Here is a 22,077-nt window from a genome sequence, read left to right on the forward strand (position 1 = left end):
GCGAAAACGTTTTGGGACCTTCGAGAAACTGAACCCTGGTGCATTATACTGTAACATAGTGACCTTTAACACTTTAATATGCTCTGGCAGCTTTATGGCATAAACTCAACCACTTCAAACATTATTTTTAATGCTTCGAAATATCACCTACCTGTGTTAGTGAAATAGCGTTAAATTTAAATATCTTAGATTATTAGATTGACACTTATTGTTTGATACAGCAGCTCTAAGGTTTCATCATAGAAAGGAAAGGCTATGTTTACATACATGTAGTACCAGAACAATAATTTATTAACTTATGTTGCGTGATGGGAACTATGGTACTAGATAGGCCTTTCCATTTCAACAGACCCCTATAAATTGTGGGTTTTTTTTGGTTTTTTTTTACATTTTATCACAAAAACAGCAAGTAAAATTTTACATCTTCACCAGTCTGAATACTGTTTACAGTAAATGTTTGTACTGTTTGGATTCCATACATTTTTGGGAAAAAAGAGGAAACTGTGACTTTATAAACATAGCCTAAAAGATGTCTGAAGCCTTAGTTTATGTTATGCAATATAGTATGCCTTTGGCATCAAGGTTTTATGGTGAGTTTAAAATGTCAATCTCTATCTTGTGGTAAACGTTTTTTTTTTTTTTCTATTTTCTGTTATTTCAAAATAACAATTCACCCTATGAAAAACGTTGATCAATACTTCACACATACATTGTACTAATTTTTATAATCAAGTAAAGGTAAAGCCTGTATAGGAGCCACGTGGCCTAACAGCCTGGGGCTTATCCTGCTTTCTGTCGCATGAAGTGACTAGGAGTATTTCTACTCCCCCCTGGATGAGATGCTAGTCCATCGCAGGATTACCCCAACATTAAATTCGCCATTTATACACCTGGGTGGAGAGGCACTGTCAGAGTGTCATGCCCAGGAACACAAGAGAATGCTCTGGTTAATTTAATTTAGTAATACGCATAAATTGCAAAATTTTTACTAGCTGTAGCTGACATCAGTATAGTTCTTAATCATTTTATCATTTACAAATTGGATAGAGCTGAACTTGACATGGTTTCGCACAATCTAAAAAAGGTCTTAAACTTTAGTCTTCTTGAAAAGTGCTTGAATTCAGTCAAAGGAGCTCAGTCATGGTATTTTGAAATTTTTTGGCCATGCACAAAATTACATTTAAGTCATCTTGTTATGGATAGAAAGAAAAAGAAACATGTTTTATTTGTTACAATATACATTGTAAACCTTATTCATGACTTATAAAAACTATTTGAATTTTACCGAGTTTTTACTTATTGCAAGAAATTTCTTATTCTGTATTTGTATATTTTCTACTATTATCATTAAGATCCACAGATTTGATTACAGTATAACAGTACATTCCATGCATTTTTCTTCAAGTCATTTATCGATAAGGGTTTCTGCCTTCGTTTTTTGATGTACATGCTATTTACAGGCTCCTTTTTCAATTTCCATGTTATTTACAGGCTCCCTTTTTTGATTTCCATGTTATTCTCAGGCTCTCTTTTTCCATTTTCATATTATTTACAAGCTCCCTTTCTCAATTTACATGTTATTTGCAGGTTCCCTTTTTCAATTTACATGTTCTTTACAGGCTACCTTTTCCCATTTTCATATTATTTACAGGTTCCCTTTTTCAATTTACATGTTATTTACACGCTTCCTTTTTGGATTTCCATGTTATTTACAGGTTCCCTCTTTGATTTACATGCTATTTAAAGTATTTTGGCAACCTCTCTGTATTAAATTTACAAAAAAAAGTTATTTCACAAGAAATTTACAGGCTATTTAAAGCATTTGCAGGAACAGTTTACATGTCATTTACATGATCTTAGCCCTTTGCTTTAAAAAATTTACAGTGTTTTCTCCATCATTTACATGTTTGACTTGAAAATTTACATGTTGTTTGGAGCCTCAAAAACATGTAAAAGAGAAAAATCATGTAAATTATTCTTTACGGTCTCTTTTGGATTATTTACATGTTAATTACATGTTATTTACATACTCTGTAAATTTTCAACTTTTCCCGTGGATCTCTCTGTTTTTAGATACAGATTAATTAAAAATGGCTTTGCGGGCCCGAAAAAAGATTCCAGGACTTTCGAGAAACGGGACGTCTGCAAATTATGTGAAAATTTTTTTAGTTCTCCCAACTCAAATTTTTGTTGTAATACTCTATTCTGACACTGGATTACTAAGAACTAAGAAGAGTCACAAAATTTTTTCATGTCTGATTTTCTTTTTTTTTTTCTTTATTTAGGTAAAGGTCTCCGAGGAGGCTCCGCCCAGGTCAGCGGCTACCTAACCACCTTTTTTCTTGGTGTGCTTGGGAGCCTGGCCCTCACAGCATAAATGGGACTTCCTGGCTGCTTGCTTAGCTGTTGCTAACTGGAATCTTTTGAATTTTTATTAATTGAAATAATATCTGTAAACTTCCCACAAGTTAAAGTCTTTACACGCTTAATTCGATGATTTATGAGCTGGACTTCACTAATTCAATTAAAACCTGTTTTGATTTCATAAAAGACTTGTAAGGCCCACTAATTTCGGCAATACTGGTTAAGCTCAAAACAGGAAAAACACTATTTATTTTTAAGACAAAACATCTACATATCGAAGAGAAGACTTGTATATGACAAATTTCTCAAGTCTCTGTTTGGCTCATGAACGCTATGGAAATATTTTACATTGCTATGCTGTTTGTTTACAAATATTTTCATGGCTGTGTACAAATATTTTCATTGGATGAGTTTGGTTTCCGAGCTTCTAACCAAAGGAAACGTCTGTTTTAAACTAGCATTTCGTTTTTTAAAGTGTATTTATGCAATTAAAAGTCTCTCTTCGAAAGTTTGGGTCTGCAGATGTGTTTCGCACCAGTCCGCAAAACGAAAAGTTGTAAGACTGTAACGAGTTTCTAAAGCCAGTGTTGTGGTGCGTCGGCGTGCAAGTTAAACACTAAGCTGATTAAGCTTAAGTGGTAAAGATCGTAAAGTAACCACGGTAACGTGTTTCTGAAGCCGACTTTTCGAGAGTTAGCCATTTGTCACAGGAAATCAGCCACGTTTCCAGGCTCTCTCTCCTGTGCCTCACTTGTCGTTATAAGAGGTAGAGGAGAGAAAGCCTGGGAACTAGGATAACCCTTTCAAGCCAAAAGGTACACTAGGAAAATGTCGTTTTTAAGCCTTAAATCAGTTTTTTAGCTGCCATGACGCTAAATAGGCCTTAATTTTACTGAAAAAGCTATTTTTTCCCGAACGGAGAGATTTCCCAAGATTAGGGCCAAATATGTAGAATATTTCAATTTGGTGCATGCGCATCAGCCAAAATTTGGACTTTTTTGCGATTGCCTGTTCCGAAATTTTTTCTGACCTTTTTCCTTTCCTTTTTCTTGGCCCTTTCACTCTCGCTACCCTTTCCGTCTCACATTCTTTCGGGCTGTCCTAAAAAGTTGGGTGTTAATTATGGGCAAAGCCTGGAAATGGGACCTTGATCAATTATAGGTATAATTATAGGCACCAAAACCGATAACGTTGTTTTTCAATTTGCTACGTCAAAATGTCATCGATTTCAAAAAACGACTGTTGCGCCGGTAGATCTATCCTAGCTTTACCATTTGCTTATCAAGGATATCTGGTGACATTTAAATTGATGACGTCAATGGCAGTACAAGGAGCACGACCATTAAGTGGCAATATATGGCTACTTGGGCGTCAAAGGGTTAAAAGAAGCAGGATTACGTCACATGCTCAAGATTTTGAGCATGCGACGTATTCATTAAGATATGTACTCAACGTTTTGGTCGCGGTTAAAAGGTATGACTCGAAAGGACCTCACTAAATATTCAAAACAATGACGTCAGACGATGCGTCCCGAAGAGAGTGGTTTTTTTGAGGGAAGAAACCACCACTGATTTGACAACTAATTACCAATGATGGGTAAAGCTGATGAAGGTTGGTAGATAACAGAACGACAAATTTACAAATATTAGCCAGCTTTATCAAGATGAACCCGTGAGATAGCCCCTTTAAACTTAAGTGAACTTTAGTTCACCTCTCGTACGATGTAGGTCGGTAAACTTGTGTAACTGGTAACACACAATGAAAAAAGGCCTCAGTTATTTTTTGTCCCTGAAAAAGAGGCGTTTGTTAACATGAATAAATAACTTCACCGCAAAGATCAAGTCAAAAGGAATCGCTGTGTGGAGTTTTAAAGCTACATTCCTTTCCAGGTACTAGAGTAAATTACAGGGACATGTATTATCTAAAAATCGTAAAAATAAGGCTAGACAGGCCGTGGTGATTTTTTCCATACAAATCTTGTAAATTTAGATAACTCACAGCTTTACCATCTTTAAACACGTACCGAAATGTTTCAGTGTATATATGTTATTTGCCAGCTGGGAGGTCCGTATGGTGAAAAACTGTGACCGAGGCAGCATTTTGAAGCCCGAGGTCACAGTTTTTCACCATACGAACCGACCACAAGCCGGCAAATAACATGTTTATTTTTTTTTCCTGCAGTAAATTGGTTTTACAGATTACAAATGTGTTTGTTTACGCGACTCTTGTCATTGAATCGGGATGCGGGCGGTCTACTAACGATTTGTAAAAAATCTCGACAACAAGCGAGTAATTCAGATAGTAGACAAAGAAAGATTTATTAAAAAACAGATTTTTTTCGAACTACTTTGTATTAGTTGCATTTATTTCACCAGTTAAGTTCTCCAAAATTGCTTTTCCGGTGTGAAATTCCGTGCAAAGTTTGAAGTTTTACTACAGAAACAATTTCTGTCAGTCGTTGCTTTTGAAATCACTTCGTCACTTTTCTACCGTAAATAGAATAGCAGAAAGCGAGGAAATTCGTTAAGTGTTTTCCACAGCAATTCTTCTAATTACAGCAACGATCAGAGAGGTAAACTCGACTGAAATTGAGTCAAATTTTACGGCGAGAGAAACAAAGGATTACGCACCATTACAGCGCCAAGCTACAAACAATTAAGCAGACTCTCACAACTTCAAAACACTCAATTGAATTTACAGTGACTTTCCTTGCCATTTTAAAGTGAACAGAGATAAACTGGCGTTGACTAATCGTCTATGGATGTGCAAAAAAGGCAAAAGATTGACGATTACCGCTAACTTTTAGGAGCGAGATTTAGGCAGCGGGAAAAAATCCGGCCCCTGGGCCGTATCGTAAAAAGCTGGACCGGTCACGTGCGTATGGTTAGCCAATCAAATTCGAGGATTTAGGATTCCGGCCCGCTCAGATGCTTGAGAAAAAATAAAGTGTGTTATGCCACTTCCTTTTGATGTTACCCGGTGAGTGCTTGTAGAAACTTGACCAGATAACAGAAGTCAATGGCAGCCATTTTTGCATAAGGTTCGTAGGGATCCTTTATCACGTGAAGGCAATCACAATTTGTTTGTACTTTTTTTCTTTCTGTGTAAAGATCTCAGAAAACACGGAGAAAAGAAGAAAAAGGGCCTCTGAGCAACTCAGGGATGACATTACAAATGGAAAGGCAAGGGGAGAAAACCTCATTGAAAAAATCAAAGTTTGGCGAGCTGAAAACAAGGGTGATTTTCGAATTTCGTTCCTATGTTGACCCAGAATTCAAGGATGCCGCTGCGGACAGTGAAGACAGTGTTGAAGAGGGCGAACTTGAAGAGGACGATCTGGAGGAAATGATAGTGGACGATGGTACCTCGAATAAAGCCTGCTATTCGTCCACAAGACGAGCTGGCAACGACGTCTCCTTAACAGATATGGGAATGAGCTCTCCCTTTTACATGCCACCTATAGGACAACAAAATATTCTTTGCCCCTCTATTCCCCTGTTTTAAAGACGAATATGGAATACAAAGTCGTAGTTTCGTTTGTAACACAATCGGAGACCACTAATGCTGTTAAAGAGGATTTGTCTGTCATTAAGAAGTGGAATCCTGATTGGGCTCCAAAACACTTCATGGTTGATTATGCTGAAGAAGAGATTTCGGCAGTGGAAGATCTTTTCCCAGGTACCTTTGACATGAGAGGAAATTGGTAATATCGTGGGTTTTTTGTTTGATTGTTTTGTTCTTGTTGTTTGTCGAAATATACTTTAGGAACATTCCCGGTCATAAAATAGCTTAGGAACAGCACATACAGAAGAAAAACAGTTCAGCGCATGCCCGCAATTGCAATAATGTGTAGATCGACGTGTTGATCGAGACTGCCTTATATTTGACAATAAAACTAATTCTCTTTTATTAGAATGTCTAGTCTACATATGTGACTTTCATAGAAAGCAAGCGTAGGAGCGTTGGCTGTCAAAAATCAGCAACGGAATGAGCCATTTAAAGACGAAAGCCCTAGCTGCAATGAGAAGGATTGCCCGAGCAAGCACAGTTGAGGTGGTCGAGGAGAAGGTGCAGCTACGTAAAGACGACGAAGAACTTTGGGGACAGTCTCTCTTTAGAAAAAGGTTTGAAAAAACTAGGCTGAGACAATATTAGGCCCATTTAAGTCCATTTTCCGTTGTAAAATACAATTTTTCCCCACTGTTTGTTAGTGTAAGTTTACCTCTGGCGACTTGAATTCATTGTTTCATTTTTAAGGGTATATCTCTTGAACATTTTCCAGATTCAAGACAAGTCGGAAAACGGAATTTATTCAAAGTGATATGTATAACTACCGGGTAATGTTAGTTCTGAAAAGAACTGTCGTTGGTGACTTATGTCTCGACATACTAAGCGGAAGTCTTTTTCAGAGTCAAGCGACTCACTTGACTCTGAAGATGATAACAGTTCCTTTCCGGACAAACCATCGCCTGGATGATCACCCTAGATGAACTACTGATACTCCTGGGTTCAAACTGTTTCCTATGAAATGGACTACCTAGTAAGGCATGCGCTAAAATAAGAACTACATGCCTGTGGCGTTTTGTTTCTCATCACATTCTACGCGTAATCCGCTACAACAAAACTACAGCACGTTTATACTCATTCTTTTTGTTTCTGTTTTTCAGCGCATGGTTTGGGCATACCGCAAAGACAGAATACTTCTCAATGTCAACACCAACAATGGCTCCGAACGCCAAAACTTGGGTTTTAAATCAGACTGATTTGGTGGGAAGACAGAACTCTTCCTTGAGTACCATGTTAAGCATTCTGATATAGGAGTTTCTCCCAGAAAGCTGCGACAGGCAATACGCTAGTTAAAGGTCATAATATCAGTCTGTAATATCACGTCGTTTAAGTTGCTTGTGTCCATACGCCTGTAAGTAAGAATCCCGGCCCACAATTTTTTTTTTCGAAATTGCCTCTTCTGTTTTGTTCACTGGGTCATTCCAGAGATCAAACCACCTCTTATTTTCCCTCCCACGGTAACAAAAAAAAGTGATGGGAAATTAGCGTTTTAACCATTGACGGGCCGTACAAGAGCTTTGAAAAAGAAGTTCTGTTCAGCAACGGTCTGAGGGTAATCACCTCCAGCAGTTTTCAGCTTTTAGGCGCATATATCAAAAACATTAGTACAAGTGGCATCAGTAATAACTGATAGAAACGAATAATAAATTGATTAGCCAGTGACCTGTCATTGATTTATTGATTGATTGATTATCAATTAGTTAATGATTACTCATTTATGTGTCGGCTGGGTTAAATAAATTTACCTCGAGTTTCAGAAAAAAATTCGTTTCTGTAGTTTTACTCGCAACAGATATGTCGAAAACAATGTTAGACTTCCAGTCAGTACCGCCAGTAAAATACTGATGTGCCTCATTATCTCCACGACCGTCCTTCCTCGCTTATCAATAACTACTTGGATAGGCTGTCTTCAGCTGTCGAGATAGGGCAAGAATGCATTCAAGTGAGAGATGAAGAACGAGGCACATTTAAAGTTAGAAGCTTGGATCCCAACACCCAGGGTTGCTGGTATTGCTTGTCGTTTGGTGACGATGAAAGAATGCCACATTGTGAATGCGTTGATTGGGAGAAGCACCGCCTTCCTTGAAAGCTTTTCTCAGCTGTGTTTAGGTATTTCAAAGGTTGGGGATTTGACAAATTCCCTGCGCATTGCAGAGAATCTCCTTTGTTAACTTTGGAACATGTTGTCGTGTTTCGTAAAGAGCCAATTGCTAAAATTGATGAGGGAGAGGAAACGGAAGATGCGATACCGGAAAACAAGGTTCATGGCTCAAATGTGATTTTCGATGAAGAGCCTTCAAAACTTCCCGATAAACTGAAATCACGTAAAACGTGGAACACAAAGTGCAAAGAAGCCATAAAGGAAGTCATATCATTAACTCACATCAGTGTGGATGACACTGAAAGCTTGAAGGAATTGTGCAGCCTTGTACATGATTGTATTAATATCTTGAGCAATGCTGCCCAGAAGGAAGAAGGCCTGGTCTTAGAAAAGCCGCCAACTAAGGGTACTTCCAAGTCAAGTACATCCAAGTCAAGTACATCCGAGTCGAGTACATCGAAGTCGAGTACATCAAAGTCGAGTATACTTCCAAGTCAGGAAGTTCAAGTAGCTTTAAGGAGATCCCAACAGCGAAAAGCCGAAACCCGTTGTCTGGACGGCATGGTGAAAGGGCCGACATAATGAAAAGAAAGTTTAAAGTTAATGTTGATGCGACAGCAGGACAACCCGTCCCTAAGCGTGGCAAAAAGGGTGTGAGTGAATGTGTTATTGAAAGTGAAACTGTATCAATGGATTTAGATTACAAAGCTGATCCAGTTACATCTGATCCTAACCCTGTACCAAATTCAACTACTCCCACTGGGGTACTGGAAGCTGAATGCACTACATGTACTAAACCTAATGTTAACCCTGGCGTTCAAGCTGCTCCAAAACCGCAGAGCCAACCTACAGGAGACCCCGACACCCACTGCACTGCAGTATTACCAGCCACTCGCACTGCAGTACCACCAGCTACTCCCACTGTAGTACCACGAGCTGCTCCCACTGCAGTACCACCAGCTACTCCCACTTCAGTACCACCAGTTACTCCCACTGCAGTACCACCAGCTACTCCCACCGCAGCACCAACCGCTACTCCCACTTCAGCACCACCAGCTACTCCCACTGCAGTAGCACCAGCAACGCCCACTTCAGTACCACTAGCTGCTCCAAGCTCTGTCCCTTCCAGCACAGCCAGTCCTATTATTATAGACGATAATTCTCCTGATCCTCGTTCATGGGTCAAAATTGAAAACTGCAGTCCTGATGATCCTGATAATAAACTTCTTCTCTACCCTGAAAGCAAAGCAAGCATCGTAAAAGAGAACTACTGGCTTACTGATTCAGAAATCCATGTAGGGCACTGCTTCTAAAGAGAGATTGTCCTTACGTAGATGGCCGTCATGATCCAGCAATAAGAGGTTCAGTTGTTGTGCCTTAACATCAGAGTTCGTACAGATTCTGAACACAGTGTCTGACTTGGTGTGCCTTAGTACAATTGCAACAACACCTGGCACTGGAACAGTCAAAATCTTTGGTAGCATGTATCAAAAGTCCAATTCAATTCCAGTAGGACACGCTTGTCGTATGCTGATATATCCCGTTTCTACAGTCAATTTCGTTAAAGACAAGGTCCAGAGACAAGTGGGTGCCAATGACTGTGGCTCATTTTCACTGGCCTTTGCAACTGATCATGGTTTGGACCCTGTCCATCTAAGGTATGATCAAGGATCTATGCGCCAACACTATGTTAACTACCTAGAAAATGGAGCGATGGTGCCATTTCCCAGAACAACACGAAGGGTACCTTTTCATTTGAGCTGCAACAAATCTGCTGTTATTTGTTGTTATTTACTTCAAAATCCCTCCCAGACATCCCCCTCCCCTATGCATTTGACATTTAAATTTTCAGTTTATCAAATGCCCCTGCCCCGCACCTTGGACATACTTGGAATAAAAATGACTGTGAGCAGAAGCATATCACCTAGAAGCGTTTGACTTCCCTTATCTGTTTTAAACTATGCTGCCGATTATTCCCGACCAATGAAAATCACTCTTCTAATTTTTGCCCATATAAGGAAATTCTGCATAGCGCGCTCTTCGCGAACTCCTCGCGTGAATCTCTTGCAAAACAAACCTGTTCAAAATGGCGTCTAAAGCGAAGAAGCTCTCGGTTATGAACATAAGGAAGATTTGTGCCTCGGGAAAAGAATTGAGAGAGGAAGTTGTATTTGAAAGAGTTTCTGGCGAGTTGGCAGAAACCTTCAAGGTTTATCTGGACTCTCGTGCCAGCGAGTTTGAATCGATAAAACATTGTAGCAGTCTGGTTTTAGTAATAAAAAGGTCAAGTGAGAGGTTTTTTGATTTATTCAGTGAAAAGGTGAAGTTCTCCCGGGACAAATACGCGGTGCTTCAGGTTAGGTGGTACGAGTATGTTAGGGAGTTATTAAGCAGCGAGGAAGTTAGGAAGATAGTTGAAGACAGTGGCAAAGATGGTGATATTGTACGGTCGATTGTTTCGTGTTATCTGGAAAGTTTGTGGAATGTTAATTTGCAGTATGTCATGGGAGTTCAGGGAAATGGGAAAGCAAAAATGTCCGAGGTTAGGCAGTATCCATGTAGGTCAGAAGATAAGGTTTCGCTGTTAAAGCTTGGATCTGCTGCGGCTGTGAGTCTTCGAAAACGGCTTCGCAAAGTCCTCAGTACAATGAGTAGTCGAAAGTCCACCCAATCTGTCAGGAACATCCTTGTCAAGCAGATTGCAGCCATCGATGTTATGGAGGACAAGAAGAAAGAAAGTTTGCCCGGGTTCATTAAAAGTTTGGATGAAGGGAACTTGTTTGTTTTAAAGTTTGAATGTATTCCCTTTCTCGAGTCATTCTCGAAAGTTTTTTCAGACGTGGTAAACCATGAGGGCTACAACTTGCTTGGTAACAAGCTCTTCAAGGTCAGTATCAAACCTTTCGTTTATCAGATCTACATCATTTTCTAGCTTTGTAGTCGTACGGTTTACTTGATGCACTTACCTGTTCAGAGATGTTTCTTAATTATCAAATACTTCTGTTTCAAGTTTGCAATTGTACCCAGGGCTACAGCTGATCCATGGTTTTGGTTTTGTTTTGAAATAGTTATTCTGTTATCAACATCTAATAGGCTGGCAAAGAGACCATCAGGATTGTGTTGAGGAAAGTTATAACCAAATCATAATGAATGAATTGCGTTTTGGTCTGTGTGGGTAATTTACATTGTGTAAATTAGGTAAGGCAGAAACAAATGTCGCTGCAGTAGCAATTCAATGTCCTGAGAGTGAATTCTTTAATCTGAAAAGCAATTTGACCTTTGCTTTGTGACTTCAAAAATAAAAGTAGTCCTGGAAATGACTGAGGTTTTATTTCATTTGTAAGTATTTTTATAATCTATGCACTTTCTTGGGGGACTGGAAACTTCATCAGGGTTTTGCTCAAACACTGGGAGTGGAGTCGAGAACAGAAACCTCAAAAAGGGGAACCAAGAGAGAAGTGGTCACAAGAAAGCTTATTAAAGACCAGAATGTCAGAAGATGCAGATATATTTTGTACTTTTTAAATTTTATTCATCTTAATGTTAATGGTACTTGTCTATTGCAGGTTGCAGAGCAACATGTCAAAAATCACAATCACACTAAGAGAGCCTTTTTAACTGTCCTGAAGGAGCTCGACATTGAGTTAACACCCAGCACAAGATGTGATTTTTATAGCAGGTTCCTAAGAAAAATTTACAATATCAGGTGTAATGAATTCATTCGAGCACAGAAGTGCCTTGAAGAACACCATTGTCAACAAACACAAGATCGACAAGTAATGCTAAGGGAAAAACTCAAGGTCCAGTTAAAAAAATAAGACCTTATGTACAATATTATATGTTATTATTGCTGTTACTATTATTATCACCATCATCATCATTATCATTATTTTTATTAAATGCCCATCTGGCTTGGGACTCATCAGTGGCTCAAATTGTCCCACATGATAAAGAAGAACTTATTTAAACGGTGAATGCACATTATAATGCACAAAAACTTACATCAACTCCATCCTCAAGCACACTGATTGGGTTTCAAATTTCTCTTCTGCCTTAAAACTGTTAATGACAGGTATTTTTAGCTATAGCAAACTGATTCTCATGTTTGCAGAGTTGCCACAGGTCAGGAAATGGTCAGGGGAAAAAATGTTCAAGGTCAGGGAAAAGTCAGGAAATTTTATTTTGAGTCAGGGAAAATTGATATTTTGAAGAAAAGTCGGGAAAATTGAAATAATTTAACATGGCTGATGTACCATTGAAGGATGGAAGAAACATTTTGGGTCACTGTGTTCTGAACGATACTTTCACAACATGAGGAAGGACATCCACTGGTGTAGAACTATGCATCGTGGTGTTCCAAAATATTGAACTGCTGCAATCAGCCACTTGTAGAGACCAGACAGTTAATTTAAATTTGAATTTCTCAACGTCTGCATCTCTTGAGAGGGAGTTCTTTTACATAGAGGGGTGTCCTCCTGTAAACAAACTTTCCTCTCCAACCGTGAATTTGTCGTTTAAGCTTCAATGTTGCGAGAGCCGGGGCATAGTTAACTGAAGTTAGGTGACCATTCATGCTAAACTTTAGCTGGCTAAAGATGGTTTCCAGAGCACTGCCATTTAAGCGTAGAGGCCAAATGTAGTATCCTGGAAATGTTTGAAGGAAGGACTGACAAAATTCTGTAAACCCATAGTACATCAGTCTAGTGAGATCCCATGTCTAAAAGGCAAATAACTTTGATGAGCTATGATTAGATATTAGAAGATTGTACTTGCGATCTTCAATTATTGATGCTATGTTGATCACTAATTAAAAAACTGTGCATTGCTTGTGCTGGCAATGAAAACATATCAATAGTGACACTGATCACAGCTCTACATAATCCTTGCAGGTTACACACACACTTACGCTAAGAGTTAAATCTCTATTATTGATCATCAGAGAAAAATTGACTTGTTGACAACAACTGTAAGAAATATAAAAAAGTGAGAGGAATTTGCATGTTGAAACTGGGACTTAACAGGTTAACACTTACCTGCCAAGCAAGAAATCCCTTTTGGGTGGTAGAGGTCAAGTTAGGTTCTGAAATAAATAAAAACTAATTAACTGAGTAAAGGGAGTAAGTAAGCCTAGTGTTGACAGAAGGTTGATATTTTAATTTAGAAGCTTCTGGTTAATTTAATTGTAAGAAGTCAGAGTGCAGAAATTATGTAAACAATTTATTTTGAATTAAATTACGGCATGCCCTCAAAAAACACTTCACAGAATTAGGTGGAGGGACAAAAGTGGTGTCTTTCAGTCGCCTGCCCCCTCCCCCCTTCTTCAAAAACTTGATAGATAGATAAAAAACCACTTACCAGTTGCCTATTTTATTAACAGGTGAGGCATCTTCTAGTTCAGATTATTATTTTCGAAAAATCCTCACCTTGCTCCCAAGCATAATCAGCCCAGCCGACAAAGAAGGAAAAACCATTGAACATGTTGTGTAACACAGGGCTGTGTTCATCTGCAATCTTCTCATGGCTCAATATTCCTCTTTCAAACAGATCACGGCAACTGTCTAGATACTCTATAGTTTTACAGACATTCTCTTTATCTGGTGGGTTTCCCTCCACGTACTCAGACAGTTCAGCAATAACTTGGTTTTACTGCATAAAGAAATATCCAGTGGAAAAATCTGTGAATATAACAAAATTCCCTAAATGGGAGGGAATCAGTTTTGGTTTTTTTTTTTGCCTCATTAGTAAACATATGATTTAGCACACATGACAAAGGTAGCTACAAATATATCGGATGAAAGAGCTAAAAATTTAAGTGCTTGGTGGACTCAGACCATCTCACAACAATTGTATCACCGGGACCATAACCACACATATGGAACCCATTCTTGTTGTCCTTCACATGCAGAGTTAGCTTCCACATTGCAGATTAGTAGAAATGTAAGAAGATAGCAATTAATTTACAATTCAATGTTAATATCGAAATATATGTTTTCATATGTAATTTAATTTTCCCTTCCTGTAAGGAAAGTTGTGCATATAATTACAGGGAGGACTCGTTCATTTTAAAGTGTATGGTTTGTGTTTGTGGGGTGAAAATGCTACTACTTTTGTTTATATGAAGAGCCCTCATTGGAAAATCATGAAAATGCACAAAGCAATAAAGTCCAGTGTTTGTGGTTTGAGTGTCCCTAAAGCACTTAGTACCTGCATGATTTTAGCTGGTTTTACATTAAGCCTTGTCCAACAGTCTCTGAAGATATGCCGATAGCACAGTTGGGGTACCCTTCTCATTCTTCCACACCTGGCACGATTCATCTCTCTTTTCCACAAGTCCTTCAAAACTTGCCAACCAAAGTGATCTCCATATAGATCAAAATCTTTTGCCTGTTTACCATTGACTTGGCGAGAGGAATGGAGAGCAGCAATAAGGCTCTTCAACTTTAATAAAATTCAAATGATTCATACATATACATTAGTAATTTAGTCTTCACTTGAGAACCCTGTAATCATTAAAAAGAATCTATAAATATGATTTATTATGAACCAAGCAACATGAATGGTAGTCTGCCACTAATCCATTGATAACTTAAAACTTCCAAAAAATTAGACATGCATAATTTCCCGCACGTGCAGTGTATACAAATAGGCCCGAAAATTTCTTATTGACCTGCAATGCATACATGTATGTGAAGAAAAAGAGATTTCAAAAAAAAAGATTAGAACAAAAATTAAATATTTACTGTCTACAAGAGGTCAGAATTAAGAACATGCATATCTAAACTTAAACTGCATGCATGCATGCAAGATAAAATAAACATTTAGGACAATGGTGATTAACACATGAAACTAAACCTGATGTGAAGGGCATGGAATGAAAAACATTTTCGCATTGGTCCAGGGATTCATCATCCATGGCTTGACATGGTGTGGTTCATCAACATCAGGGTCATCATTGATGCCATATGCCCCACTTCGCAGGGTTGTGAGATACTTCACTGCCTTTAAATTGGCACTGGCACCATCACAGACTACTACCATGGTTTTAAACCCGTGGATATGGAAAGCATGGATGCTGGCCATCAGGCATGATATTATAAATTTGCTTTCCATTCCCTTCTGGCTGCTGTAGTAAGGTCCAATGACATCAAAGTCACTAGTGAGGTCACGCCACAGAAACTGCAACTGGTAAGATGCCTTGCATGCCTTGGGTGCTCTCAACTCCTCATAAACATCCTGTAATGATGCCATGTCCTCTGATGTCATTGCATGACCCACAAACCTTTACAGACAATTTACAACAACAACAGAAAAAAACAATATCAAAACAAGCATTGACATGCATACTAGGTATATGTACATTTATGCATGCAACCAAGGATTTGTTTACTCTCACCAAGTCACAAAGTCTTGCATTAACCACCAGTAGTAACCTACTGCTCTAAGTTTACATTATCTCACCCATTGTCTGCACTGTTCCAGTGAACCTTCATCACAACTTTGACCTCGTCAAAAATGGCCACACCTGTGTGCATTGGTTTTGGATGACCCTGTTCTACTCTTTCTTCAATGTATGCGGTATATGACTTTCGAGCTTCCTGTAGATGTTGAAAGTTAGTACCAGCAGGCTGATAGTTTGCAGAAGTGAACTGTTTGATCGCTGACAATGACGGGAGCTGTAAAATACCATAGCTCTTTAGGGCATCGTATGCTGCTGGACTCCTCGTGAAGACTGCAAGTGCAATACGATAGGTAATTGCACTCCAGCGGTTACCACTTTTTCCAGTTCCTGTTATGGAGGATAAGGCCTAAAATGAATGTACAGTGTAGGCCTCCCAGTTATTTTGGAGAACGAGGAAAAATTTTTTATAATATTCAGAGAACAATGGAATTCATTAACAGGTATCAATGCAAGTGCAATAGACCGTTTTCAATATATCAAAAATTTCAGCTTAGCAGTGAGGCTTAAAGGACACAAACGAAGGGGCTTGAATGACATGTTTATCCATTTCTATTGTTTGTGTCCTCTAGGCCTCAATACCAAGCTGAATTTTAATATGTTGAAAGTGACGTATTGAGGATTTACAACACGTGTGATATGTTTAAAAATTCTCTCAAAATTGCACGAGCGTTTAGGATTGCAATTTGAAAGGCTTTCCAAATATCACGAGTAGTGTAAATCGTTAATTGTTTGTCTTGAGCTCTCATACTATTACTCATTTATTTTAAGACTGAGAAAATTTCATTTAATTTGCAAATTAAAAATTAACGATAAATTTGCCTGCTCTCAGAGATGAAGTAATTTTCTCCGACATGTAATAATATCAACAATAAATATAACCGCGTTCAAACGTTTCCTTTAACTCAACTGGATCTGCATAGCTTTACGAAAAACCGGAAATTTCAATTTCAAAAATTTTACTTCAACAAAAAACATTGAAAGCACTTAACCATCCAATCTAATGAAATAGTGTGAAAGTTCCTTGAGAGAATCGCGCTTGATTACTTGAAAATAACTGTAATTAATAAAAACAAACAAAAAGTAACTGGACTTACTGTTGACATTCTGATCCTTCCAAAATGCCTGTCTATCCTTAACATCCCTCATCCAAATTGACCGTATGATCTTCCCTTTCCCTTGTGTCTCGGCTTCTTCGAAAATATCGTGTAGATCTTCTTGAAACTTGGATGAAATAGTACCGGTGATTTCCCGCATTTGATTGGAAAACTGGGGGGATAAAGGAACTTGAAGTTGTTTATTCAACCTCTTTATTTCTCGTTGAAGTCTTCTAACACCGGAAGTTACAGCTCGCCATCGTCGTTTCTGACTCTTAGGACTCAGAAATCTCCAATTACACTTTGAAGACTTCGAAATACGCCCTGCTGCATTTTGTTCTCGTTTCTTCGACATACCTTTCAACTCGTGATGAAGCTTTTTGCAGCTGCGACAGACATTATACTGATCTGAACCAGGCATTTGTTTCCTGTTTTGCGGCTTGTGTAGCATAAAACAATTTTTACTGTCTATGCGATCAAAAGGAAAACCCCAGGATCTTTTCAATGAAGAGTGTTCCTTCGTGGCTACCATAGTCAATCCCGGACAAATCACATTCTCGGTACTGACACGAAAAAGGTAAACAAGGTCTCGATCGTGTTTCAACGTTCCTTTTAAGACATCACGAAAGAGAACTTTTACCACGTAGTCCCCATTCGCAGAAACATGAATTAATATGGGGGAAACATGAATTGTTGATATCAAACTCTTGTCAAAACGGGAGAGATCCTTTTCCGACACGCAGCAATGTTTACCGTCTGAATAATCCCAGTAACTAACTTGCATTTCAGGGGCTTCCGAGCCGACAAACGCTTCCACGCGCTGAACCCAGTCAAATTTATTTGGTGTCAGAGATGCCGGCGTTGCAGAAGAGGTGTTTTCCGTTGCAGACTGGTCATTTTTGAAGCAAGTTTCAGGTGTTTCGGCAAACCGTTTCGGTGCAATTGGCGTCCAAACAACAATTTGCAGGGCACGGAAAGGACCCACGTTTGTCGAGGTGGCCGATCGTACATCACAATTGGACTCTTTTTTCACGCTGGGATGGTGTCTCGGTCTCTTAGCGGGTAGCAAGTTTCCCTCTTCGTCGAATTTAACCTCTGTGAAGGTCAGCTTTCTTTTAACCTTCGACATTTTCAACAATTATTTCTTAATTAGTGTTGCGGTTGTTGCAACTTTCCTCACGAAAGCCTGCGTGTAGTCCGCGCGTACACGACATGTCCACGGGCTCTCGCTCGCTCCATATTAGGAAGTTAAATTTCATTGGTTCGGAATAATCGGCAGCATTGAACTAGTGTTAAACGCTTCTAGGTGATATGCTTCTGCTGTGAGAAATAGGTACTTTTGTGATTATCACATAGAGATAAAATTTTAATATACTGTAATGAAATTGATATAGTGGTTGCACGAACTAAAGTGCGCGTGCTAAGATGTATAGCGGTTGTATTTGAATGTATGCCCGCACAAGTTCTAAGGCTAAGAGACGGTTATATGGCGAGTACAGAATGCGCAATGTACTCGTAATACAGGACATATAAGAGAATCACGTTATGTAGTAGCCGGTGTGTGTGAGTAGACTTGCCGTGTACAAGCAAGCTGAACGTGAGGATGTCGAGTAATTAAACCGTTGGCTGTTGGACTTTTTGATTGGAAGTTGTTGTCGCTCGCGCGCGTTGCAGTTGGTGTCAGAAGTGGGATCGAAGCACGACCAAAGTCAGCTGAAGGTCAGGTCAGATCGTTTTGTTTTGGTATAGATAGTTGTCCTGCGAACGGCTGTTGTGTGGTGCTGTAGTTAAGCTACACGACGAGATATTTTGACTTGTAGTGGCGTGCTGGTTACTACGAAACACTTTAATTTATGTGGTAACTGCCGTTGTTTGGTCGTTAAAAAACATATTTTAGGACATTGTTTATTGGTTGCCGTTGTTAGTTGGGGTTGCCGTTAGTTGCTGGCGTGATCCAGACGACCGTTAAAGTTTAGTTTAGAAGCGTTGATTGAACATTGAGCTCCTTTAGGATGGCCGCGGCTGATCGGAGTTATTGCGAAGTCCAGTTGGGTGCGGAAGAAAATTATTGTGGCGAGAAACGAACAGGGGAATTGAGAAGAATTCGAACGATCTGTTTCCCTATAATTTATAAGATACTTTGAATAAATATGGACAAATTCGAATAAATAAATATGAAAATTAAAAGATGAAAATAAGAAGAAAAGACTTAGTTCTGAGTTCTGCAGTGACTGATATCACCTTGGATGGGGAAGAAAAAACAAAAGATAAAAAAAAGAAAAGAAATCATTACAACACTGGGTATTGCGTACCTGTAACCCAACCAAGTGCAAACTCCGCTGAACATGGCTTAAGGTGGCTGAACACAGTTTTTGATACCTGTGTTTGATTCACCTTTTTCTATAAAAGTCTTGTTCCCACGGTCGCCAAAAATGGCAGCAACCAAGTAAACAACACAAGCTTTGGTTTTTTAATAGTTAAGCTGACGTATGTGTAGAAAATCTAGTCATTAGATTTTCTTTATATTTTGCATGCAACAAGCTTGTAACGATACTCACAAGTCAACAACATTTTGATAATAATTTAACAGAGGGATCTTTAATTATCCCTTGCTGAAGGTTTAGTGGAATATCTAGAATTTCCTTTCCTAAAGTTCAGTTTTCTTCAATACTCCAGTTACTTATTTCCTAAAGTACTTTCGTGCCAAATTTCGCGAAATTCTAATGAGTGGTTCTCGAGAAATAGGCATATTCCCGAGATAGCAATTTTCTATTCAATCGTAATTTCTTGACTTACTACTCATGCGCTGCATTTAACTAAGTTCTTTCGGTAACAACGAAAAAGCTGAGAACTGCTGGGTTCCTTGCATCGTTACCTTTTCTAACATATCTTTGTAATAAAAGATTAGAACTATCAATACACTGCGTTCTATTATAGAGAAAAATAACACAGAGAGCGGATGTTGAGTAAATAAAACGATCGCTCAATCGACGGCATGTTTGTTTTTTGCAGACATTGTGCGCGCGCTGAATCGTATTGGCAAAAGTGCGCGCAAAAACTGTGTTCGGCCACCTTAACTACACTTATCAGACGAGTCGCGGTGCTGTCTTTGTGGTGTAATGGTTCCACGTTAAACACAGTATTATATTTCTACGATCTCTCAGAAGATAAAAAAAAAATAAAGAAAAAAAGAAAAAAACAAATTTTGAAGCCCACTAAAATTACGATCGTAAATACCTCACTGAAGATCAGTTTTAGGTCTCATGAAAGATAAATAATTATAACATACCGTGCGGTAATCCTATCTAATTTCTATTGAGCCATCAGGAACAAAATCTCTACGTAAGCACGGCCGTGCGTCTGATAAGATGTCATGTGCAGTTTCAATTTACCTGCAAAATGTCCGTCGACTTTAGTGCAAGTTCCTTTTGTTTAAGTTTCCGCAATGTGAAGATTATTCAGAACAATCCAAATTCTACTTCGAGCCTTTAACTTTTGCCAAGCTAAGATGTTTACTTAAACGTGAGTATTTTGACTTTGTTTGTCTACATTTTCATCCAGTATTTTTGACTTTGTCTGCCTACATTTTCATTATAATTAATTCGAAGAAGCGAATTTTTCATCGACAATTTTAGAAACCAAGTTAAGCGTTTTCGCTCAACCGTTGCTCATCTGATTGTGGCGTGTTAGGATCCTAATGGCCTTTGTTTTTCTTCACCGTGCATTGTGAGAACTTTGCAGTCAATCACAAATAAACATGTATTACCGCCTAAGTTGTTGTCGCCATGTTATAAAAAAAATTGGTTCATGCTTTTAGCTGTGCGTATATCGAGTTATGGATGCACTTGGGAAGTTTGGAGAGCACTCAAGAAGCTAGAGTTGCTCTCGGCTGTCACCTCGAGCAACTCTTACGCTTCTTTTGTGCTCTCCAAACTTCCCACGTGCATCCATAACTCGATATACGTACACTTAGCATATACGTACATATACGTACATATATACGTAGATATACGTACTTACGTATACGTGCACATAGCGCTCGCTGCTCCTACCTAATTCCTATTGAGCCATCATGAACGATCTGTGCGTATATAAGCTGACGTGTGCAGTATTAATTTAGCTGCAATATTTTCTTTGAGTTCAGTGCAAGTTCCTTTTTTTTCGGCAAAGTGAAGATTATTGTGAACAATCAAAACTCTACTTAGAGCCTTTGACTTTTGCCAAGCTTAGATGTTTACTTTTAAACGGACGTTCACGCTAATTGTTTCTGTGCATCCTTACTGCGCACACAAATTCTCACGCCATATCATGCATGAGAGCGCGCGCTAAGTAATAAAATGAACAATGATAGGGCAGATGGCCATTGCTATAGCTTTGCCTGAATTTAACTATCTTGAAAGTTCGGTGATGCCTTTGTTTCTTTTGATGGATCATTTTTCCACCGATTTTCCATGTTTAGCGAAAAAATTAAGAAAATCTATTGACTAGAAGTTTGAATTTTTTGCAAAATGCACCATCAAATTCCGTTCTTTTTAGCTCTTCGTTTATCTGTGCGACGGTTCCAAATGCCTCTTGAACGGTTAAGTTTTGTGAAAACCTTGGTAACATTTCGAATTATTTACGCAACAGACCCACTTCTACAAAATATGACTAAGATCGTTTGCCTCCGTTGACTCACCTTCGAAATTTTTAACTATAAGCCCCTGTAGACCATGCTGAGTTACGTGCGCCAATTTTTCAAAATCAGGGTAGTTTTCCACACACTTTATCTCTGAAACGAAGTTGGTGACCCCCAACTTTTTTACATTTCTGACACAAGTATTTCATTATCTGACTGCAGTAAAAATTTAGCATAATGGCGGCAAGACGTTTGACATGTGCTCCGAAAGAAAGTTCATTTTCTTCCTCGAATACGTTGTGAAAGTCATCTTCTTTGCCGGATATTTCAATGTCATGTACTAATCCAACGAATGACGGCAGTTTTCTTGTGAAAGATACTCATCCCTGCGAATATCTTGTTGAATCTGGCAATGGTGGGACGAGTAACAACGAACAACTACTTCGAACGGCCCTAAAAGGAAAAGAACTTAAAAACCTTAGCCTTAAAGAACTCAAGTCTGAACTTGACATGCGAGGTTTAACTAAAGCAGGGAATAAAGCCGCTTTGTCTGAGAGACTGAAGTCAGCAATTTTGAACGAAGACTCTCGCCCGAGTGCTAGCAACAAGAGCGTTGCTAAAGACATCGAGGCTGTCAAGACTAGTGATGATCAACCCGAGGTTAGAAATTGTCCATGTTATCATCGTCTCAGTCCTCTTATTGAAGATCTAAAATCTGAGATACGTGACATCAAACAAAAAATGTCCTGCTCGGATGATCGTCCTGCTGAAGCAGGTTTGGAGTCGTCGATCAAAAGGTTTAAAGAAGAAAACGACTATTTACGTACACAGATGGCCGCCATGAGCGAACGTTACGACCGTATAAAAGAGGAGC

General features: G+C 38.9%; 1 protein-coding gene across 1 annotated transcript; it reads left to right on the forward strand.

The window, feature by feature from the left end:
• Window positions 1-7,150: 7,150 nt before the first annotated feature.
• On the forward strand, window positions 7,151-9,390 carry LOC145502731 (uncharacterized). Its single transcript, XM_081482089.1, has one exon. It carries the CDS (start codon window positions 8,614-8,616, stop codon window positions 9,343-9,345), a length of 732 nt encoding a protein of 243 aa, XP_081338215.1. The 5' UTR covers window positions 7,151-8,613; the 3' UTR covers window positions 9,346-9,390.
• Window positions 9,391-22,077: the final 12,687 nt, after the last annotated feature.

The sequence above is a fragment of the Orbicella franksi genome, chromosome 11, assembly GCF_964199315.1.
Source record: "Orbicella franksi chromosome 11, jaOrbFran1.1, whole genome shotgun sequence".
NCBI classification, from domain to species: Eukaryota; Metazoa; Cnidaria; class Anthozoa; order Scleractinia; family Merulinidae; genus Orbicella; species Orbicella franksi.

Coding starts and splice junctions, on each gene's coding strand:
- LOC145502731 (XM_081482089.1), top strand. CDS start 8,614: ATGAAAAGAAAGTTTAAAGTTAATGTTGATGCGACAGCAGGACAACCC.